Source organism: Leucoraja erinacea, chromosome 19, assembly GCF_028641065.1.
Source record: "Leucoraja erinacea ecotype New England chromosome 19, Leri_hhj_1, whole genome shotgun sequence".
Lineage (NCBI taxonomy): Eukaryota > Metazoa > Chordata > Chondrichthyes > Rajiformes > Rajidae > Leucoraja > Leucoraja erinaceus.
This window is the reverse complement of record NC_073395.1, coordinates 14,809,419-14,826,907: the sequence shown is the minus strand read 5'-3', so window position 1 is coordinate 14,826,907 and position 17,489 is coordinate 14,809,419. Positions and strand designations below refer to the sequence as shown.

General features: G+C 46.9%; 1 protein-coding gene across 2 annotated transcripts; it reads right to left on the bottom strand.

Moving 5' to 3' along the window:
• Positions 1-8,947: 8,947 nt before the first annotated feature.
• On the bottom strand, positions 8,948-15,260 carry LOC129706240 (putative nuclease HARBI1). Of its 2 annotated transcripts, none has more exons than XM_055650359.1 (2): positions 15,114-15,260; positions 8,948-12,990 (listed from the first exon to the last, which is right to left on the bottom strand). In XM_055650359.1, the coding sequence occupies exon 2, from the start codon at positions 12,363-12,365 to the stop codon at positions 11,079-11,081; it is 1,287 nt and encodes a 428-aa protein (XP_055506334.1). In that variant the 5' UTR covers positions 12,366-12,990; positions 15,114-15,260; the 3' UTR covers positions 8,948-11,078. The 2 variants fall into 2 exon arrangements, with proteins under 2 accessions (XP_055506334.1, XP_055506335.1); XM_055650360.1 differs by having other exon boundaries at positions 8,948-13,012; positions 15,114-15,183.
• Positions 15,261-17,489: the final 2,229 nt, after the last annotated feature.

Here is a 17,489-nt window from a genome sequence, read left to right as displayed (position 1 = left end):
TGATCGTCCACAATCAGTACCCCCCCCCCCCCCCCCGCTCCTGTCTTCTCTCCATATCCCTTAACTCCGCTATCCCTAAGAGCTCTAACTCTCTCTTGAAAGCATCCAGAGAACCAGCCTCCACAGCCCTGAGGCAGAGAAATCCACACACTCACAACTCTCTGTGTGAAAAAGTTTTTCTTCATCTCCGTTCTAAATAGCTTACCACATATGCATAAACTATGGCCCCTGGTTCTGGATTCCCCCAACAGAGGGAACATGTTTGCTGCCTCTAGCATGTCCAAACCCTTAATAATCTTATATGGTTCAATATTATCCTGGTATTGTTTACTTAGAAAAATATAGTTTATTGTATATTTACTTATTGTTTTTGCATTTAATATGCCTGTAAAGTTGCATTAAGTGAGGCTTACGTTGACCTGGTTCATATCCAATGCACAAGATAAATAAATACTCTTGAATCTTTAATCAACAGAGTAAGGTCATAAATCACCTTGCACAGGAGAGTTGCTGCTTTGAACTGCCAGAGACCCAGATTTAATCCTGACCTGCAGTTCTGTCTGTGCGAAATTTGCCAATTCTCCCGGTGGGCTTCCTTCCACATTCCACGGGCATGCGGGTTGATTGAGTGTGGTAGAAATGGGGGAGCTGATGAGAATATGGGAATAAAAACTGCGATTAATATAGATTTTGGCTGGTCGATGGTTGACATGGACTCGATGGGCTGAAACTCCTGTTTCTGTATTGCATGTCTCCATATCTCCAATAATCTTATTGATTGGTATCAAAGGGGCCAAGTGAAGTTCTCCAATATATGTGTTCCTTGCACAAACAGTACGTTGTGCGAAATTACCTCTGTTTAGTTTATCTATTTCAGATGGACGGTCAACAATATTGTAGTGAGCAGCAACCATTGGTGTTAACCAGCTCAACAAAAGGAAACAAACCAAACAGTCCTTCCACACGAAACATCAAATCTTCCAATCTATACGGATTAGGTGACCACTTTGAAGCCACTCCTGTTTGATGACCCGTTTCCAGCCCCTTATTGTCTAATTTTGTGGAATCTTATTTCTGTTTTTTTCTCTCTCTACGGATGATGCCTGATCTGCTGAGCATATCTAATGTTTGTTTTTATTTATCATTGACAATTTACCCCATGCTTGTTATAATCTCCACAATAAAAACAGCTATCAGGCAAACAGTGTGTCACCTTTGATTGATAAATATATCAACTCTATGGAGGGAATTCTGTGCCATCCTTTCTTTATCCCAGTTTGGTCTTTGGAGCAAAATAAATCAAGTTACAGTGAGATTTCTCAAAGGCATGCCTTCTTCACCCTGTAGACTCAAGTTGAGTTAGTTGGAAACACTTTCTGAAAGATGTGACTTTACATAAAGTCTTAAATTGGGATGTTGCCTAAAACGTTGATTCTGAAATTAAAGTCCGAGTGAGAAGTCAAGTATTCTTCTGGTGCAATCTCATGAATTAAGATGAACTTTTATTTAATTTTAATTCTTAGCATACCCGACACATTGTTATATCCTGAGTTGTCTGCCAGACAGATGAATTTAGGATGGCCATCTATTATTCCCTTTGTGTACTTTATTTCTCAGTATATCTTACGTGGGGGGGAACTTTTCAGTCACTTACCTGGACGGAGATGCGTCTTTTCTCCGTGTCGCAGCTTCGCCCTCAACGCGGCCTGCCAACTGTATTGGCGCGGCCTTTCCTACCGGGGCTGGCCCTGAGCTTCAGCAGCAAGGGCAGTGCTGAATTACCATGGGATCCTTGTGGAGGATCGCCAGTGTTGGAGCTCCATCCAGCGGGGCCTGCTGACTTTAACATCGTGGAGCTGTGGTCTGCGGAGCTTCTAGCTGCGGGCACGGCGGTGACTTTAACATTGCGAAGGCCTGAGATCTTTTGCCGAGGATCGCCAGTGTTGGAGCTCTGCCCAGCTCAGCCTGTGGACTTCGGAAGCCACAGGTCTCCGGTAAGAAGCGGCCGATTCGGAAAGTCCAAGCCACAGAGTGTGTTCCGACCCGTTCCGACGCCGGAGTTTCGATCATCCCAGCGAGAGGGCCTGTACATCGGGCCACCCGTAGCGGCGACTGCGGAGGGTTCTAGGCCCCGACCACGGGTGAACACAAAGAGGAAGATGACTGAACTTTATTGCCTTCCATTATAGTGAGAAACGTTGATTCCGCTGTGGTGGATGTTTATGTTAAATTCAATTGTGTACTGTGTACTTTTTATTCCCATGGCTGTATGGTAACTCAAATTTCACTGTACCAATTGGTGCATGTGACAATAAATGTGAACTTGATGAAAGATTCATGGATTTTATAACATGTTACACGTAATGTTATGTTCATATTCACTGAAAGCATTTTTACAAGAAAATAATGTCACCTGAAATGTGTACCAGAACTTCAGAACTTTTGAAAACAGCAAGTTGGGATAGGGATTTATATCTAAAGTTCTGATGAAATGATACTTTTACATTCTCCACAGATGCCACCCAACCCATTGAGTATTTCCAGCATTCCACTGCTCGAACATTTTCAGCGTGGGCTGCATGGTGGCGCAGTGGTAGAGTTGCTGCCTCGCAGCGCACGGGAGCTGTCTCGACAGTTTGTATGTTATCCCCACGACCTGCGTGGATTTTCTCTGAGATCTCTGGTTTCCTCCTACACTCCAAAGACGTAATGGTTTGCAGGCTAATTGGCTTGGTAAAACTGTAAATTGTCCTTAGTGCGTGTAGGATATGTTAGTGCACGAGGATCGCTGATCAGCGCAAACTCGGTGGGGCGAAGGGCCTATTTCCGCGCTGTATCTCTAAACCAAACTAAACATTTTCAGTTTCTTTTTTGCTTTCAGATTATTAACAAAGTAATGCTTTTAAGGTGTGAGGCATAATGCATGAAGGAGCTCAGTGCGTAATTAGAGTTTAAAAAAATGTTCACTGGGGAATGGCCCATCATGGTAAAAAGGGAGCTGAAGAAAAGATTAGGATGAAAATGACAAGGGTTTATCTTGAATCATGGCCAACTATTCTCAATACTCAGCAGCAATGCACTGAAAATTCATTATTATTCAAAGAGATTTGTTCAGAGGGGATGTGGAAAGACAATCTAATTTGCAACAGGTGTATCAACTAGATTTTTCTCAAGTTGAAATAGTTGATTAAAAAAATCCAAATCCTTGTTGAGAATGATTCACGGCATATTTCGCAGACTGGAAGTTTGAAAGAAACAATGTGTAAAAATGTCATCAATGTAATTTTTATAATTAACTAATCTGCATATTATGCCTTTGGTGATTCATTTAATCGTTCTGAATAATTCCAGAACCATTTATGAATCATTTCTATATTGGGTTATGCTGGATAAGATACAGTTGGGAGAATTGTAGCAGACAACTCTGTGGATGAAGGAATGTAAGGTGCAGCCTCTAACACGCTGGGAAGGACTCACAATTGATTCCAAATGAATTCTTTATTAGCTACGCAGCCAAGCAATTACTGTGAGCCTACACATGGGATCATTGTGACTGAATTACAAAAGGGGAAACAAAAATCGACACCTGAACAGCACCTTTAAGATGTTAAATAATTGCCAGGCTCTTCACAGCAGCACCATCACATTGCAAATCTGCAAATAGTCAGAACTATACTGCATAGAAAAAGTCCCTTTGGCCCAACTTGTACATGCCGACCAAGATGCCCATCTATGCCTGCGTTTGATCCATATCTCTTTAAATGTCTCCTATCCATGTATCTGAACAAACATTTTTTTAAATGTTATTCTACCTGCCTCAACTTCTTCCTCTTCCATATGTCCACCATCTTCTATGTTAAATAGGGACAAATAGGGAGCATTGTTCAAATAAGATTCCATCCTGACCTTGGGTCCTGTCTGTGTGACTGCATGTTTCCCCAAAACACAAAGATATGTTGATTGGTATGTTTATTTTGCCACTGTAAATTGTCCTTAGTGTAGGAGGTGGTGGGAGAGTTAGGGGGATGGGAGGGGTAAATGAAAAGTTGGTGCTGATGCAAGATGAAATGTGATGAATGTAGATGGATATTGATGGTCAGTGCGAATTCAGTGTTTGAAAGGTCTGTTTCTGTGCTGCATAATTCTGTGACTTTAAAAGAGAAATACTTTAATAACTAGAAGAGAGTTAGTTTAAAAAGAGTTGTCAGATAGAAGTGATTATTGCATGGTTACAAAAAAAAGTGGTGCGAGTTCTAGACAGAACATTGGGGACCATAACAGGAGATAAAAGAGACAATAAACAAACAACAGAATTGAGACTACTGGGGCTTACAAGGGAGTTAAGAGTGAAGGTGAGAAGGTGAGGAAGGAAGTTGACAAGAATAAAGGAAGCAGAGATAATATGAGTAGGCACTCAAATGATGCATAATTAAGTATTCTACAAATAAATAGGAATAGAATTGCTAAATGTGAGGCAGGCCTTTGACAGGATAATAAACAGAAATTGTGAGGAAGTACTTCAGATGATTATTTAAAATCAGAAGCTACCGAGGAGGAGACAAATCATGAATTGGTTCAAGGGAAGCTGAAATAAATAATACAGTAGGTTGTTCAATCAAAGATCACCACGCAGTACTAATGTGATAGATCTATGGGGAAAATGCAAAATAAATAACAAAGAACTGTAAATAATTTTCAGTTACTGGGTTGAGGATGGATTTCTCCTATAGGGCTGATGTTCAATGTTGAAACACATATGAGCATGTTATCATAAATCGAAGAATTGAGATACAGGGAAGGGTTGGGCAGGCTAGCACTTTATGCCTTGGAGTACAGGAGACTAAGAGGTGATCTTATAGCTTGTATAAAATCATGAAGGAAATAGATAGGGTGAATGCACAGAGTCCTTTACCCAGGGTAAGAGAATCAAGAACCACGCAATCAATCCGAAACGTCACCAATCCATTTATGCCGGAAATGCTGCTTAAGCCAGCATTTTGTGTCCATCCTAGGTAAGAACTAGAGAATATGGGTTTAAGGTGAGATTGGAAATATTTAGTAGGAACGGAGGGGCAACCTTTTCACTCAGAGGGTGGTGGGTATATGGAATGAGCTGGCAGGGGAGGTAGTTGAGGCAGGTACCATAAAAGCATTTAATTCGCTTGGAAAGGTACATGGGTGGTAATGGTTTAGAGGGATATGGGCCAAATACAGGCAAATGGGACTAGCTTAGATGGGGTATCTTGGTCGGCATGGGCGAGTTTTTGCCAAAGGCTCTGTTTCCGTGCCTATGATGCTATGACTTTCAAACCATACTAGGTCAATCTGTTTAACATCTAATGTGGGTAATTTAAAAAAAAATCTACATTTATAAATTAAATCATTCATTATCTCTATGAAGATAAAATAATTATAAAACTCCACCAGGTTTCAGTAAGCAAGTAAGTAAGTAAGAGTTTCTACAATGAAACAGATATGATGGATAACATGTTGGAGGTGATTTTTCAGAAGGTATCAGAAGATACCCTCTGGGCAACTTTCACAGAAATTGAAGAGTATTAAATTTAAATTGGGTTAAAAAAAAAAGCAAAATGAAAAAAGACTAAATGACAGCAAATTAAATTGGAGCCAAAGCTAGTTTCTCCTAGTGGTGGAACAGCAGACCGTATCAATAACGTACACCAATGATACGGACACAGCATTAATCTGCAATGTCCCAATATGCAAAGGTAAGATAGAAAGAAAAGAAAGTAATCCTGGAAACCAAAGAAAGTTGTCTGGATATATTTATCAGAAGATAAATGGAAATAAACTCTGTATGGAGAGGATATTTAATACCAGCGATCAAAAGTTAATTTCTATTGCCGCAGGTAAAGCAGACCAATTCCAAAAGACGTGGTCTATGTTTCTGGACCTATTACAAGTATGAGGTGCAATAGAATTTAAAAAAAAATAAACTCTGTGGTGGAGAGGATATTGGTTGGTAGTCCCCTTTCTGATCAAAAGTTAAATTTGTTTTTTTCTCTTTCTTTCTTTTCTAGGGTCTGGCAATACTGGGTCTAACTTCTTTTCTAAGGTAGAATTTTCCCACCCTTGCACTTCACGACTATGTGCACTTTCTTTACTTCTACTTTTTTCTTTTTAAAGCTCAAAAAAAATGAAGCGGGTACAAAAAATGTATTAAGATATATGTGTTGTGTAGGATTGTAATTTACCGTACTTCTAATAAAAATAAAATTAAAAAAAAGAAGGAAAAAATAAATAAATAAATAAAAAAATATAATAATTTCTATTGCTGCATCACTGGCAATTTGGGTGAATTTGTAAGGTAGAATGACCCTTGGTTATGTACTATGTACTTGAGTGACTTTGTATTTGGCACAAATTTAATCTTTGCATTGAAAATCACTCTGGCAAGATTACATCAATGGTGAACTGACATTCTGCTTTATTTCACAGTAAACATAAATGAAAACAATTCAGTTTCCATTATGACATTACCCTTTCCTGTTGTCCTCCATATAAGTCAATCAACTCTGTCTCTCTTGAGGTCCAAATCCAGTTTCAAGGACTCCAGAATGTTGTAGACTATGGGCATTTAGTTAACCTAGCAGTTGGAGGGGTGGGTACAAATTGTGTTCCTTATCTTTCAGATCAAATATCCTTCCTCAGTACAAAACATTTGCAGGTTTGTAGATTCACTGACCTCTGTAAATTGCCTCTAGTGTGCAGGGAGTAAATGAGAAAGTGGGATAACATGGAACGGAGTGAATGGTCAGTGTGGATTCTGTGGGCTGAAGGGCCTGTTTCCATGCTGTATCTCTAAATTAAAGAACTGACAAAGGGACTTTTACCTTCAACTTGTTCCTCTCCCCATCGATTCTGCCTGACCAGTTTCAGGCAATTTTTGTTTTTAATGTCAGATTTCCCTTATTGATCTTCTCAGATTAGAGAGATACCAAATGCCTTAAATCTAAAGCATTAACTGTTAATGAACATCTTCAGTATTAATCACAGTGATAAGTAAAGGTGGATAGAATGGAAATGTGCACATTGCATCAGGACCAGTTCATGGCTTGTCAGTTGACTATGGTCAGCAAACACACTGCAGTGGGAAACTTAGAATTTATCAGAAGCATCTTCAACCCCAATGATATTTAAGGAATCAGTCATTTGTAGTATTGTTGTAGTATAGTATTGCAGTTGTACACCCAGTGGGGACATTGAAGTCTTGGGATAAAGACAGGTGCAAAATGTATTTTTGGAGACTTTGAGCAATTAAATCAGAGAGTTTAAATGGGAGCTGTTTATAACAGGAAGAGTATGCAGAGGGTTGACAGTGCAGGCTACCTGGTGCAAGAGTAGCAGAAACATGAACAGAAGGCTTTATCCCAGAAGGTAAACCGAGAACTCTTCACGTCCATCTTCACCTGAAGCAGTGCCTCAGGAGGCTGTGTTTAGACAAGAAAATGGTCCGAGGGATTTGCTGCATGTTACAGGCACAGCTGAAACCATGTAGGATCCTTCCTTAAATGTTAAAAGGTGCTTTATTTGTCATATATGTTACTCATGCAGGAATCGCCATGTTTTTGGCACCATTTCCAAAGTCCGTTTGACCCGCGGGCTCGATGTACTGGAGCAGTTCACACAAGTCCCTCTCCTGGTCATCCTCGTGTCCCGGGGGCACCTCCTGCAGCCGACCTTGAAGGTGGCTGGAGGCATTACCACGGATCACCCTCCTACCAGCCCTTGCTCTTCGTGTCCGACGTCACCATCTCCCTCCCGATTTACGCAGTCCAACAAGCCGTCAGGCGGGTTCCATGTCCCTCCATCCACCCAGACTTCGGGCAGGTGCTGCTGACTGACAAGCCTTTGTGAATGGGTATCCTTCCTGACTACAGCTTTTGATCTACATCATATTTTTTAAACAGATGCCTGTTGATTCTTCGGGGAGGTTATGGAGGTTTTTTGCCAGCCAAGTCCTCTAGTCTCTTCGAGGAGACCAGGCAGTGCATGCAAGGGGTTTTATGAATACTGCTACCCTCTCACTGTCCAGGAAACTGTGGACGTTGCCTCAAGAGTAGCTTGTCAGAACCTCAGGTTAATTAGAAGGGATTTCATTTCATTCGTATAGTGTTGGTCTGTGACCAGTTACAGCCTCCACGTGGTTAATTCCAGGTATCACACAAGAAATAATGACACCTTTATCCTCAGACCGTGCCTTTGATTATTACTCTACCACACCAGACTAGTGCTGGCTGCTTGGCCAAAAGGACAGCCTGCTAATGAACAAGCTTGTGGCAGTAGCTCAAGCAGTATCTCTGGAGAAAAGGGATGGGTGATGCTCCGAAATTTGGAACCCTACTTTCCGACTGAAGAACGATCCCGACCTGAAGCATCACCCATCCTTTTTCTCCAGAGATGATGCTTGGCATCTTGATTAGTACGGGTGTCAGAGATCATGGGAAGAAGGCAGGGGAATGGGGTTAGGAAAGAGTGATAGATCAGTAGACTTGATGGGCCAAATGGCCTAATTCTTTTCCTATCACTTATGATCTTATGACCTGCTGAGTTACTCCAGCACTTTGTGTCTATCTTTGGCATAAGCCAGCATTTGCAGTTCATTGTTTCTACAAGCTAGTGGCAGTGCTGTGTCAGTCTAGTACCAGTCGAGTGGTCAAACTGCAAGAGCCACTTATGTTGGCACTGAGCATGCAATGTGTCCTGAGGCTCTCCAGGTGTTAAGAGACTCACATCATTTTCCATAAGCTAATGTCAACTAATGTGGGCTTGTCTGTTGTCAGTAGGTGCTGGAGGACGAGACAGTGAAGGCTACATCTCTAGCCTCTTTCTACTCACTTAGTTGGAGATTGTCGGACACACACTCCCTCCATCTATGTCTCACCAGAATAACATTTTCACAAAAAAACTTGATTACACCAGTCCATTTTTAGCTACGTTTTATAATTGTAACCATAAAAAAGCAATGAACAATAGATACATCAATCATTCATTCTTGTGTATTTTAGTGGCTGTGCTCCACAGACCTAAGCCTGTCCTAGTGTTGGTACGGAGAGCCTTGCCCCAGGGTTGTTGCAGATGTGATAGACCTTAGTCAGCTCTGGATATATAAATATTTGCACTGCGCCACTTGCCATGAGGAGCAACAGCAGCAATAAAGTAATATGGTGTGGAAACAGGCCCTTCGGCCCAACTTGCCCACACCGCCCAACACGTCCCAGCTACACTAGTCCCATCTGCATATCCATATCATGGTCCATATCCCTCCAAACCTGTCCTATCCATGTATCTGTCTGTTTCTTATGTGCTGGGGTAGTCCCTGCCTCAACTACCTCATCTGGCTGCTTGTTCCGTACATCCATCACCCTTTGTGTGAAAAGGTTATCCCTCAGATTCCTATTAAATCTTTTCCTCTTCAGACAGAGTCAGTGTTGGTTGACTTGGTAAATAATAAAGCTCGAAGAACTTCTATCATCTTGAGATCCGCGATTCCCTAAACTGCTCCCTCCCGGGACAGTGCATGAGCAATCCTAGTACAATCTGTTCAGATGACAAGTTGTGGACTTAGATACAGTATTTAAAACGGCACTGGTGCAACATGTAGAACCGCTGCTTCACAGTGCGAGAGACCCGGTTCAATCCTGACCTCCGCGTAGAGTTTGCATGTTCTCTCTGTGACTACAGGGCTGCAGTTGACATCTGCCATTGTGGCACGGGTCCCAAGGCTGTAATGGCAGCCGTGCAATCTGTCCTGCAGCAGTTTGCACACTCATCCAATTTCCCTTGAAGGATGTGTGGAGAATGGATGTGTGGATCAAAAAACAGCTGCCCCACAAAAATCATACTCCCACTATTAGTTTTCCACAAGCCACCCCTCAGCCAGCTCACCTGGACCACTGCTTCACAGGCCAATATAGTGCAGTGTCAGGGATGGGTCACCTAGCCCAAGACTGCTCAGTCTTGCCCTCACCTTTACCTGCTGCCTCCTCCATTATATCAGAGCAACCTTCCACCAACTCAACGTGTATTAATAGACCAGGCAAAGGCAGTTAAAACACAGCCATGAAAAAGTACATGGTTTAGTTAACATTGCCATTAAGAAGTATTTAATTGTACATTTCCATTGTTTTAAATTCATTGTCAGACATATTGCTGGAGATTAGTTCCTTTTGCTTCTGGTTTTAAGGTGTGCTGCTGAGATGGGCATTGAGAGGGCAAACCAACTTAGGAAAAGGGTCAGTACAAGAATTATTTTTTAATTCACTGGCAATGGTATTGCAGGGAAGTTACCTTGTGGTCATTGCTGTCCCAAGTAGTAGCAGAGAAGCACAGGAGCTCCCGTTCACATCCTACACAGTGCCTGTGGGAAGTACAAGACTACATCGATTGTCGGACTAGTGCCAACATTTTGATACAGAGGTAACACGGGCAAGAAATCACTTTTCCATGCATGGATGTCGTGGAGTTTTGGGCGTCCATTTTACAGGTGGTCAAATACTCGGTTGACACTATTTTTATGGGTGGAAGAGATTGAGAATTTTCCTTGCGATGGGAAGGTCCTGTCACTTAATTGCAGGCTGGCAATTAGTGAGGTCACTGAGCCAAAGACAAGGCATGTTGACGCAAAGTATTGTAGGCGAGGCTGCTATTGTCTTATTGTAGGAGGTAGCCTGTTGTTCAGTATGGTCAGAATTACATGTGTTGAGCCAAGAATAGCAGGCATCTTCCTGAAGAGTTGCCCTTGCACATTCAGGAATGGGTGTTCCAGGTGGTGGTTTCCCTCATGCAGATAAGTGGTTAGCTTTCTTTAAGATACTTTAGACCCAGCGTTTTGCACGACAGCCTCAGTGACCAGGAGGTTCGATAGGAAGGTATTGGGAACCTTCCACTTGCTACGGTTAAAGACGGTGGTCTTGTAATCAGTGATCTTGGTACTTCTGATGCCAAAATACTGACTGCCAAAAGTCTTGTACAGTGGAGAATGTTAGTCACGGCGTCGAGCTGAATTGGTGCAACTTTCACTGCTCACTGCTGGCTACTGTGCCTCAGTTTGAAAATCACACGGTGGCATGATCTGGCTTCACTGGGTATAGGAATGTCACTGTGCCTGGGTGCGTAAACATCAGAGTTCCGGAGAATCTCCGGGCTATGAGACATGCCCGAATGGTACGTCCAGACAAGGCCTCTCTTTTCCTGCCATTCTCTTGCTCCCCATCCTCCTCCTCGTCGACGTTTTCCTCCTCCTCTTCATCTTCCTCCTCTTCTTCATCATCATCATCATTATGATCTTCGCTGTCCTCATCATCTGGATGCATCTGGTCATCGGGTAATGGTTGTCCCCTCATAATGGCCAGATTATGCAGCATGCAGCAGACAACGATGAAACGCGAGACCCTCTCCGGTGAGTACTGGAGGGCGCCGCCAGATCGGTCCAGGCACCGGAATCTCATCTTGAGGAGCCTGATGGCATTTTTCACCAGACCCCAGGTGGCCCTGTGACTGCGGATGTAATTGTAGTGTGATGTGCTTGCAGGAGACCGGATAGGAGTGAGGAGCCATGGCAGGAGTGGATAGTCTTTATCTCCCAAGAGCCAACCGTCCAAGTGCTGTGGTGGCTGAAACATGCCGGGCACCTTGGACTGCCTGAGGATGAATGCGTCACGGGTGCTCCCAGGGTACATGGCATTCACCATGAGGAACTTCTGCTCGTGGTCACACAGAAGCTGCACATTCAGGGAGTGGAAGCCCTTGTGATTCCTGTACAGCTCCGGCTTCACGTGGGGAGTCCGCAGAGCCACGTGAGTGCAGTCTATCGCTCCCTGAACCTTGGGGAAACCGGCAATGCTGGCAAACCCTTTTGCTCGCTCAGTCTGTTGATCGCTGCTCGCGGGGAAGGAGATGAAGTCCTCTCTCTTTGAGTGGAGGGCGTCCGTGACATCCCGAATGCAGCAGTGTGCCGCAAACTGCGAAATGTGGCAGAGGTCCGCTGCCGCCGCCGCCTGGAAGGAGCCTGAGGCCAAGAAGTTCAGGGTGACGGTGACCTTCACCTCCACTGGCAGGGCAGTCCAGGCTCGGGTGCGTGGCTGCAGCTCCGCCTGCAGAAGTTGACAGATCTCCGTCACCACTGCCTTGGAAAACCTCAGCCTCTGGATGCATTGCTCCTCAGAGAGCTGTAGGTAGGAGCGGGGCTCCTTGTAGACTCTCGGGCTGTAGGGCCTCCGGGGAACAGCCCTTCTTTCTTTCCTCCTTTGGAGCACCCTGGCAAGTCTGGCTTTCCGTTCAGCTCTCTCCTCTTGCTCTTGATCGTGCTCTAAGCCCAGTGGGACAACTACCAAAGCACCCATGGCTGAGCTAATGAAGTTGTTCAGTGATCTTCCAGGCTCCTCACTTTACCTGTGGCTGCATTTGGCTGGCTTCATGGGAGGAACTGAGCTGATCTGGACCACTCTCCTTATGACCCTCCCTTAAATAGGACTGGTGCTAGGCCCAAGCTTTATCTTGGTGAGATATTGCTGGCAGAAATTCACAGAGGATCCTGCAAACCAGGTGTAGGTGCGCTAACATCAACTGCGCTCCATCTTCATGCAGGGAGCTCAAGCCCTATGGGGAAGGAACTACTTCTCTGCACTTCCATGAAGCGAAGATAGACACAGAAAGCTGGAGTAACTCAGCGGGTCAGATAGCATCTCTGGAGAAAAGTAATAGGTGACATTTTGGGTCGAGACCCTTCTTCAGACGCGAATGAGATAACCTGGTTATTCATGCAAAGTGCTTAAGGAGCAAGCGTTACTTGATAGAATCTCCATCCCCGCGGATACAGGAGTTTACAACCTCTAAACTCCACCTGATAGAATTGCCAGGAACATACCTCCCAGGCCAAATAGTTCAACGTGCCAAAACGTTGCAGCTATAAGGTGATCAGCTATGGGTTGTCGCACGGGTTGGTGTGGCAAGAAGGAATCCACAATCCTACAAGCAAGCATAGAATGACCTGTGAAAGATGTAAATTGTCATCAAAAGAACTCATCAATCAATTCAGCGGAAGAGAGAAAGGGTCAGGAAGCAACGAAGATAGACACAAAATGCTGGAATAACTCAGATGGACAAGTAGCATCTCTGGAGAGAAGGAATGGGTGACGTTTAGGGTCGAGACCCTTCTTCAGACTGATATCAGGGGAGTGGGCCGTAGAGATAAAATGTAGTCAGAGACAGTGGGTGAAGGGGGAGGGGATGGAGGGAGGGGGAAAGCACGGGCTACTTGAAGTTCGAGAAGTCAATGTTCATACCGCTGAGGTGTAAGCTACCCAAGCAAAATATGATGTGCTGTTCTTCCAATTTACACTGGGCCTCACTCTGACATTGGAGGAGGCCGAGGACAGAAAGATCAGATTGGGAATGGGAGGGGGAGTTAAAATGCTGAGCAACCAGGAGCAGGTAGGTTTAGACGGACTGAGCGGAGGTGTTCAGCGAAACGATCAACGAGCCTGCGCTTGGTCTCGCCGATGTACAGGATTAGACACCTGGAACAGCGGATACAGTAGATGAAGTTGGAGGAGGTGCAAGTGATGAGGCGGTGCAGGGAGTGTGTACAGGAAGAGAAACAGAAATAGGGGATGAATTAGCGGGGCGGTAGAGCGGGAGGGGAAAGGGACGGAGGAGAATGCGTAGTAGAGTGGAAGGAGGTAGGGTCATGGATAGGAACTCTGGGATGGGGAGGAGGGAGGAAGAGGTGTATATGGGGGGAGGGGGTAAGAGTGAGGACGAGTTGTAGTACATTAAAAGGGGTAGTAGTGGGATAGCTAGGAGGAAAGGGGTGTGGGTGGGGAAGAGAGGAGGAGAAGGAGAATGGAGTGGTGGAAATAATGAGTGGAGGGGAGAGGGAGGAGGGACAGGGAAGTGGAGGGAGTTCTAGATTAGATGGGGTGGGGGAGGCAGGTGCTGAGGGGATGAAGGGAGGAGGAGGAAGGAACTGGAGGGGTGGGGAAGGAGGGAGGACACGGAGGGGCGGAGGAGGAAGGTTCTAAGGGGAGAGGAGGAGGAGGAGGGAAGACTTGAGGAGATGACGAGGGGGGTAGAAGATGAGGGAGACCTGAAGGGGTGGGAATGGCTCGAGGATGAAGGCTGGGGGGGGGGGGGGGGGGGGGGGGGGGAGCTGGAGGGACAGCGGATGAACCGGGCGGGGGGGAAACCCTCCCGAGTTTGGGGGGATGAGGGGGGCCGGGGATGAGGGGGATGAGGGGGGCGGGGATGACGAGGGGGATGAGGGAGACCGGGGATGAGGGGGGGCCGGGGATGAGGGGGATGAGGGGGGCCGGGAATGAGGGGGATGAGGGGGACGGGGATGAGGGGGATCGGGGATGAGGGGGATCGGGGGGGACGGGGATGAGGGGGATGATGGGGGGATCGGGGATGAGGGGGATCGGGGGATGAGGGGGATCGGGAATGAGGGGGATGAGGGGGACGGGGTGAGGGGGGCCGGGGATGATGAGGGGGATGAGGGGGACGGGGATGAGGGGGATGAGGGGGATGAGGGGGGCTGGGGATGGGGGGATGAGGGGATGGGGGCGGGGATGAGGGGGATGAGGGGGACTCGGGGATGACGGGGGAATGAGGGGGATGAGGGGGACGGGGGACGGGGGATGAATGAGGGGGAGGGGGAATGAGGGGGACGGGGGTGAGGGGGATCGGGAATGATGCTGAGGGGGATGGGGGGGATGAGGGGGGGGGATGGGGATGAGGGGGGGGGATGAGGGGGATGAGGGATGAGGGGGACGGGGGATGGGGATGAGGGGGGAGGGGGATGAGGGGGACGGGGGTGGGGATGAGGGGGATCGGGAATGACGGGGATGAGGGGGGGGGGGAGAATGAGGGATGAGGGGGCCGGGCCGGGCCGGATCACCCATCTGCGGGCCCCGCTGCCGGGCCTGAAACCGCTGAGCGACGGCGATCCTCACGCCCGCTTTCCCCGGTCCCGAGCCTCAGGCCGCCCGGGGACGGAGACGGAGACGGAGACAGCGGCTGCCCGGGCCCAGCATTACCGAGGCCGGAGGCCGGAGCCCTCACCCTCCCACCACCGCCCAAACCCCGCTTACGCTGCGCTCTCCGCGGCCAGGCTCCGACTGAAGCCGCGCCTCCTGCCTTGGCGGGCGGGGAGAGGGAGGAGGAGGAGGTCTCCTGCTCCGCCTCCAGCCTCACGTTCCTCCACCCCGCCCCCGATCCATGCACCTACTCCTCAGATCCCAGGGTCTGCTCCTGTCCCAACGGGTCACTTTTCCTGCTCCCCTATTCCTGCCCACACTCCCCCTGCCGCTGTACTCAGATACCTAGACTTGTTCGTAAGATCCCTGTACCTTCTACTAAGACCCCGAACCCTGCCCCTAAGTTCCCTGGACTTGCTCCTCAGATCCCTGGACTTGCTCCTCAGATCCCTGGACCTGCTCCGAAGATCCCTGGACCTGCCCCTAAGTTCCCTGGACTTGCTCCTCAGATCCCTGGACCTGCTCCGAAAATCCCTGGACCTGCCCCTAAGATCCCTGGACTTGCTCCTCAGATCCCTGGACTTGCTCCTCAGATCCTTGGACCTGCCCCGGCCCCACCAGGTCATTTTTCCTGCCCCCACATTCCTGCCCCCATTTCCCCTGCCCCTATGCCCAGATACCTGCACCTGTTCCTCATATCCCTGGACCTGCCTTTTGCCCTCCCCCACCCACACCCCCCTCCAGATCACTTTTCCTGCCTCCAGATACCCTGCCTCAGATCCTAGGGACTGCTATTTTCCCCAGATCCTTGGGCTTGCACCCCAGATTCCTTCACCTGCCCCTGGGCTTGTCCCCGGAACCCGGGTCCTCCCCTGAATTTCCCAGTCCTGCCCCTAGATCCCTGGATCTCGGTACCTGCTCATGCCGCCCAGGTTTCTGTGCCTGCCTCCGGATCCCAGCAACTATCCCTGCTCCCTATCCTCGCGCCTTCCCCCATATCACCGGGTCAATGAAACTGCCTTTCAAGTATGGTAGGAATTCATTCGCAAAAAGTGCTATTGTGGCTTAAAGATGCGACTCACCATAATCATAGTCATGAAGTGATACAGTGTGGACACAGGCCCTTCGGCCCAACTTGCCCATATCGCCAACAATGTCCCGGCTACACTAGTCCCGCTTGCCTGCGCTTGGTTCATATCCCTCCAAACCTGTGCTATTCATGTACCTGTAACTGTTTCTTAAACAATGGGATAGTCCCAGCCTCAACTACCTCCTCTGGCAGCTTGTTCCATACACCCACCACCCTTTGTGTGAAAAGGTTACCTCACGGTTTCCTATTAAATCTTTTCCCCTTCACCTTGAACCTATACCCTCTGGTCCTCGATTCCCCTACTCTGGGGAGATTCTGTGCATTATCAGATTTATTCCTCTCATGATTTTATACACCTCTATAAAGTCACTCCTCATCCTCCTGCGCTCCATGGAATAGAGACCCAACCTATTCAATCTCTCCCTAAAGCTCACACACTCTTGTCCTGGAAACATCCTCGTAAATCTTTTCCGAACCCTTTCAAGCTTGACAATATCTTTCCTATAACATGGTGCCTAGAACGAAACACATTATTCTAAATGCAGTCTCACTAACGTCTTGTACAACTGCAACATGACCTCCCAACTTCTATACTCAATACTCTGACTGATGAAGGTCAAAGTGCCAAAAGCCTTTTTGACCCCCCCCCCCTCCTTATCTACCTGCGGCTTAACCTTCAAGGAACCATGCACCTGTACTCCTAGATCCCTCAGCCCTACAACGCTATCCAGAGGCCTACCATTTACTGTGTCGGTCCTGCCCTTGATCGACGTCCCAAAATGCAACACCTCACACTTCTCTGTAGTAAATTCCATCAACCATTCCTCCCCCCACCTGGCCAATGGATCCAGATTCTGCTGCAATCTTTGATAACCATCTTCGTTATCTGCAAAACCACTAACATTTGTATCATCAGAAAACTTGCTAATCTTGCCCTGTATGTTCTCATTCAAATCATTGATGACGACCAACAGTAACGGGCCAGCACCAAAACCTGAGGCACACCACTAGTCACAGGCCTCCAGTCCGAGAAGCAACCTTCCACCATCACCCTCTGCTTCCTTCCATGGAGCCAATTTGCTATATATTCAGCTATCTCTCCTTAGATCCCATGCGATCTAACCTTCCAGAGCAGCCTACCATGCAGAACCTTGTCGAATACCTTACTGAAATCCATGTACATAACATCTACAGCTCTGCCCTCATCGATGTTTTGTGTCACATTTTCAAAAAAAGCAATCAGATTTGTGAGACACAACCTCCCACGTACAAAACCATGCTGACTATCCCAAATCAGCCTTTGCCCATCCAAATGCCCGTATAACTTATCCCTCAGAATACTCTCTAGTAACTTCCCAACTACAGATGTTAAACTCACAAATTAGCTGCAATAGATATAT